The following is a 6,902-nucleotide window of genomic DNA, read 5'->3' on the forward strand; positions in this document are numbered from 1 at the left end:
GAGGAAGGTAGGTTTCTGCTGTATCATTTGGAGTCCCCACGAAGGGTTCAGGATCTGCTAGACAGACAGTGGAAGGTAGTTTTATTCAATAACTCCTTTTTTCCAAACATGTACACAGAAATTTCAATATACAGTGTGTGTATATATATATATATATATATATATATATATATATATACACACACATACACACACACATATATATATATATATGTTGGTGTATATGATATTCTCTAAAAAGTCAAGAGCATGGGACATGGCTGCTGTGCGCTTAAAGAGAGGAAGGTAGGTTTCTGCTGTATCATTTGGAGTCCACACGAAGGGTTCAGGATCTGCTAGACAGACAGTGGAAGGTTATACGAGGGTTACAGAGCATCTCCAGTGCATTTCAGTCGAGCATGTTGGGAGAAAGAACGTGTGGGAGCTGCCACCAACACTTATTGAGCTTCACAATACTGCAATTCTCCCTATTCAGAAAGAAGGGAACGAGAGCCAAAAAGTGTGAAGAACACTACTGGAGCTAACACGGCACCTCAATTTGTTTTGTGACGTTTAATCACAGAAACTCTGACCTCATGACAGATGCTCTGGGTGGAGTTTCCTGTTATGGAAGTTGACTTTTATTGTGTTTTTTGATATAATAATCGTATTGAAGTGACACACTGTTCTCCCTCCCAACAGTACTCCAGATGAAATAGGATGTGGGAATGCGAAGGGGTAAAATGTCAAAATAAAGGCCCCATGTAGAAACACACCGCTGGGTAAACGTGCTGATCAGGTTTTTAGTCTCCAGTCCTCACAAGGCTCTAATTCTACATCAGCACTCTTACTCTGGGACGCGTCATATACACTTGCCCATTCTTTGGTGCAATTCAGCTCATTTATCACAGAGCTAAACATCCAATTCAAACTATGCAGCTCCACATGAATGGAAACATTAATGACAAGAGCGTGGGGAGGGTCGATCCAAGAATTTGCGAATAACATTCCTAGTTCCTTTTTTTAAGTCAAGGCATCACCAATGTGATTCTTCCCCATGTCTCTACAGGTTTGAGTACTGTAAAGTGTGCGCGTGTAGACGAGGAAGAAAGCGTGTGGGAAACAGAGACGAGCAGAATGTGAGAGTGGATTCGGAGGGATGTGTGTGGACTTCAGACCTCTACATCATACCCAGCTGCATCAGAGAGTTGGCGTATGCCATCGGCTTGACATTTGGATGAGGCTGAGGAGAGGGAAAAACAAAAAACATCAGTTTACGGACTGCGTTTATCACAGGAACACATGCCTAATAAGTAATTAAATAATTTTTTTAATTATTACATAAATTATATTAAAAGGGTTTTTGCAGGTTTCATGAAGGTAAATTTAAATAAAAAAATTAGAGCCCGACCGATATGGGTTTTTCGGGGCCGATACCAATATTAGGGAGTAAAAAAAGGCCGGTATCGATATATCGGCCAATATTCTTTGTGTATATTATAGTACAGTACCAGTCAAAAGTTTGGACACTTTCCCATTCGTGTGTCCAAACATTTGACTGGTTCCTCGGGCTGAAGGGATCCCCCGAATTTGGTGCGGATTCGCCGCACCGTTATGGAGATATGGCCATTCAAAGTTTCAGTGGGTTTCCATAGACTTAAGCTTTAAATCGTTTCATCCAGGTCGCCAGTAGCAAACAATGGAGCGTGCTCTGCTGAACGCTGAGGGTAGTTGAGAAAGTATCAAGAAAAGCAAATGCTATAATACTTTTTCATATACCGATTACTTTCTTTGTTTACTCTCTAATCTATAACTAAAACTGTTCAACAGAGACAGTAAACTAATGAAGATGAAGAACAGGAGACGCTGACGTTCACAGCACAGTCAAAATAAAAGTCATGCTTCAGACGCATCGGCCAAACAGAAAAACTTATCAGCCAATGCAATAATGAAAAAATGCCACATACAGTATGGGCTGATATATCAGTGATGAATATGTTCACCCCTAAAAATGAGTGGATGTAAATGTAAATAAAATGCATAAAAAAGAAACTCCACTGACCACAGCAGTAAACTGGTGGAACTCTGGCTTGAGGTCGGATCCCCTGAGATGAATGTAAGCTCCTTTATTTCCCATCTGGTCACTAAAAACAAAACAGAAGCACACAGAAAAGAAAGAGTCGTGAATATGCACATATATCCAGACACATGACCACAACATGTTCTAACACAGTTTCTTTTCAATAAGACTGCATTAAATCATACATTTTCCATCGTTTATAACTGATAATTCAAAAAATCGTTGGTTTTAAATTGACTAAATGTGGCACATTACATCAGCTCTTTGTACCATATTCTTAGCGATCCACATAATGTGGACCAAAATTACGCTGATCGCCATTAGACGATTATTTAGTAATCAGGCTTAGGCTTAATGCAGTGCTAATCAGGCTTACGCAGAATATAATTGTCTTTTTTGGGGGTACAATACGACCAGGACATGTTCTTGACACCCAGATGTTTTCATGGCTCTTGCTTAATTGGAAGCTCATTCATTAATAGAAATCTCATGATGCACTGATAAGGACAGCGAGAGGTTTCCGTACCAGTAGTTTGGCGCGGAGAACACGGTGATGCACTTCCCTGAGTGAGTGTCCTCGTAACCCTCGGCTTTCACCTCATGACTGCGCACTATGTACTGCAGCTTGTTCTGTTCCAGGAAGCGCTTCGTAACGTCAGGCCCAAACTGACAGCTCACACCCCGCTTGCTGATGGACCGTCCGTCCTGGAGGAGAACACACATCGTTCAAACACAGCTGTGACTGAAACCCTTCGCTTCGCTGAAGGAGGGGAACAGAACTGACCTGCGGCTGAGGATCTGACCACAGGAGATCGCACATCGGACCTGCGCGAGAAAGATACAAAATACAACTTGAGTTCTACATTGTCCAATGAAAATGTAATGGTGCAACACTTCATAACACAATGCTAGAGTGTGGTGTGTGGTTGGCAGGGCTTTTTGGGAATAACTTAGGGGCCTTTTACACGACAACCAGTCAAAACAAAAACGGGAAACTTTTTATGTGTTTTGCCTGTTCGTTTACACGACAACGGAGTTTTGGGGACTGAAAACGCATAATTTTGAAAACGGGTTTCAAAGTGGAAGTTTTTGAAAATGCCACCGTTGTCATTTCCGTGTAAACACTGAATACCGGGGATCTTTGAAAATGGTGACGTCATGCGCGTGCGTAGTATGTAGACATGCGCAGTACGTGTCGATTTTAAAGGCAAGCGTGAACAAACATTCACAACAATGGCGGAGTACATGGTAGTGTTGTTGCTGCTCAAGAGTTTGCTAACGCTTCTTCAGCAAAGTGTGGATTTACTTCACCAATATTACAACCAACAGCGGAGACGCATCATTTACACACGGCAACAGGTACTGTTTACTAACAAGGTGACAGCGCCAACTACTGGCCTGACATACGTAATACAGCGTTTTTGGCCGTTTTCGCGGATGTGTAAACGTGAATTGTTTTGAAAACGCTGTCGTGTATACGTGAAACTTTTTAAAAACGCAAGGGAAAAACGTTTCCGTTTTTGACTACATCGTTGTCGTGTAAACATATTACTAAATATTACCAGCGTTCCTTCATTGTATATACATTAGGGTTGGAAATGTTTTTAGATTTTATCCATTACTTTGAATGTTATGGTTTGCCACAATTTAATTTGAGGAAATCAAGGAATCAGGGTTTTGAATAAAAACACTAGAAAACGTTACAATTAGACACAATGACAATAAACCAATGGTATATCAGTTACGAGAAAAAAATGAACCTCGTGCCTGCGCATCTGATAAATTGCTCACATGTGACATGCTCCATAAAGCCCGTGTTATACTTTCCGCATGAGCAATCCGGACGCGTACACGGACAGCGCGGACTACTTGTATTTATATTTCCGAAAGCATACGCTGATGGTCCGCTCTGCGGACGTGTTTCATACATGCGTAGTAGATCGGCTTGGACAATAAACAAACATGTGAACAAAGAATTGCCCAGAGTTATTGCACATCTGGTTGTCTTTATATTGTTTTATCGACGAATTGTACAGGTTCGAGTAGCAACAGGCTTCTTCACACAGTCTGCGCATGCACAGTAGCCTACTGACCACGCTTACTTGTCCGCGCGGTCACAAAAAATGGGAGGCACACGGATGTCTGCTTAGAGCCTCCGCGCACACTCTCCGATGACGATTTTTACGTCACGCATACCATAGCGGAGTCGCGGACGCGGAAAGTATAACACAGGCTTAAAAATCACCACGTAGAACATATCGCTAGTATTTTGTGGCTATTTACACAGACTGTGCCTTACTGCGTTGGAAAACATGGGATGCAGACAGTGGAACAGGAAATACTTAAGGTTATGCGATGCAATTGTGTCATGCTTTCAGACCGCAGTTTTAAACGAGATGCAGCAAAAGACGCAAAACGCGAGCACATTGAACACGTTACACTGAAGAAAAAAATTCAAAACTACCACAGTATTTCATGCTTGTGTGATGGTGACAGGATGAAAGCTGCGGATTTTTGTTTTTTTTGTTTTAAATGTTTACTGTTAATATTAGTCTACTTGTGTTATACTTTTAGCCATTTTGAAATAGAATTACCTTGATTTTTCGAGTTAACCTCTAAATGACTGAATGTCTACATTTTGGATTAAAAATATTTAGTAGTGCGGTCAAATGATTAATCGCATCCAAAATAAAAGTGTTTAATTACATCATATATGTGTGTGCTGTGTATAATTATGTATATATAAATACACACACATACAGTATATATATTGAAAATATTTACATGTATATAATTTATATTATATATAAATATATTTAAGATATAAATGTACAATTTTTATTAAATATATACATGCACGTGAGTGTATTTTTATATACATAATAAATATACACAGTACACACACATATACTACGTAAACAAAAACTTTTATTTTGGATGTGATTAATCGCTTGACAGCACTAATATTTAGCTTTTTTTATATTTAGATTTATTCTAAACATACAAGTTTGTACACTATTTGCCATATTTAAGTGAATTTGTCTTGAATTTACGTCATTTTGATCACTTCATATGTCCTATACTTGGAATAAAATCATCTTTAACCAGATTGTTTTGTTTCCATCCAACTATTTTTATGCGCATTTTGGAATATCGCAATAAAAAAATGCTGGGTGGAAACACCAAGATGTGCATAAATTCAAAAAATGTGCATAAAAAAAACTTATGCGCACAATTGAGTAGAATAAACTTTTTATCCGATAAGAAAAGAAAATGCGCATAAACTACGATGGAAACACTTTTACCGAATAAATTCCTTCATGCGCATCAAAAAAGACGTGACTTTGCGATGGGACAGCATAAAATCTCATTGCACAGCATCTGAAATGCTAGTTTTGTCACTCTAAAATGCTTGCGCAAAATCTCGACAAAGTGCTTCATTATAATTAACTCCCAGAACTGCATTCCCAAACAGCATGCTCCAAAAATAAGATAACATGAGCAAGTTTCATCTGCGCGCTCTGAAGCTTCAATGATTCAGAGTCGACTCTTTCTTTTGAGAGACAATAACTTTATACACGGTGCACTTTCAGATTTAAAACTTTGCAGGATGTTTTCATTCACTTAGAGCTGTTACACACTGCATGAAAGGTCATTTTTAAAAATCCATAATAGGGGCACTTTAATTTTTCTTCATGATATTTAGCACAAGTTAATCAGGAAGTGGCGATTTTGTTCTCTTCAACTCACTGGATAGAAACAGTGCTTTATTCGTAAATATGTTATGCGATATTCCAGTTATGTGCAAGAGTTAAATGTGCATCTTTGGATGCAAACATAGCTAATGTTGGTTGAATTGTTGTAGTTATATTTTTAAGTTGACTAGTTAAATGTTTTTAAAAAAAATGTATTACATTTGTTATCTTGAACCATTTAAACATTCTGGGGGAAAAAATAAAATAAAAATGAAGAATTTTTTTTTTTGCCATATCACACAGCCCTATCTATGCAGGACCACATAAGCTCAGACATGAACAAAATTTTCGATATCGGACATGTCTTACCAGAGTCTGGAGGCTGTCTGTTCCTGTCTATCTTTCTAATGTCATCTAAGGTCACACCATCCTCACTAAACAGTCCTCCATGCATCACCTGAAACACAATTCAACCCGCATTCACATTCAAACACAAAAATACAAAGTGGTGTAAATGCGACAGCAGAATGTGCTGAATCTGATGAGCGGCCTCCTGTCGTACCAGCACTTTGTTATTGATGCACTGTGTGAGAGGAAGCCACTGGAAGACTTCACTGAAGAGCTGGAACATCTGGGCGGTGTACTTCGCTTTCACCTCACCCTCGAAGCCGTACATCTGATTCATGTTATCCGTCTCGTGGTTACCTTCACAAATAAGACATTTCAGATCATGACATTTATCCATCACACACAAGCATGTTTGGGAACCTGTACTAGGAAACGCTGGTGTGTCCTCACCTCTAAGCAGGTGGAAGTGTTCTGGATAGAGCAGCTTGAAGCCAAACAGCGTGAGAATGACTTCTACAGAGAAAGAGCCGCGGTCCACAAAGTCACCATTGAACAGCTGAGAACCTGATGTCAAGACTAATTCACTTGATCTCAGTGGGGGAAAATTTTTTGCATATATGGCATTTATAAAATCATCACTAAGGTGATGCTTTAATTATTTAATATAATATTATTCAATGAAACAATTTATATTAAATTACATACTCATGAGAGCAGGCATGACAACATCACACACCCGAAAGGAAAAGGATACGTAAGGATTAGTTATAGATGGTAAACCGTTCAACTCAAAGATATTT

At 39.1% G+C, this 6,902-nt stretch overlaps 1 protein-coding gene across 1 annotated transcript in view; it reads right to left on the bottom strand.

The window, feature by feature from the left end:
* Positions 1-212: 212 nt before the first annotated feature.
* Positions 213-6,902, bottom strand: part of LOC107551308 (serine/threonine-protein phosphatase 5) — an 11,319-nt gene continuing 4,629 nt past the window's right edge. Inside the window, exons 8-11 of the mRNA XM_016232866.1 lie at positions 2,844-2,884; positions 2,586-2,764; positions 2,042-2,123; positions 213-1,222 (exon numbers count right to left, since the gene is read on the bottom strand). Coding sequence (XP_016088352.1) covers positions 1,160-1,222; positions 2,042-2,123; positions 2,586-2,764; positions 2,844-2,884 — 365 coding nt within the window. The 3' untranslated portion in view covers positions 213-1,159. The remainder of the gene's footprint in view (positions 1,223-2,041; positions 2,124-2,585; positions 2,765-2,843; positions 2,885-6,902) is intronic.

The sequence above is a fragment of the Sinocyclocheilus grahami genome, unplaced genomic scaffold (genome assembly GCF_001515645.1).
Source record: "Sinocyclocheilus grahami isolate Dianchi unplaced genomic scaffold, SAMN03320097.WGS_v1.1 scaffold419.1, whole genome shotgun sequence".
Classification (NCBI taxonomy): Eukaryota; Metazoa; Chordata; class Actinopteri; order Cypriniformes; family Cyprinidae; genus Sinocyclocheilus; species Sinocyclocheilus grahami.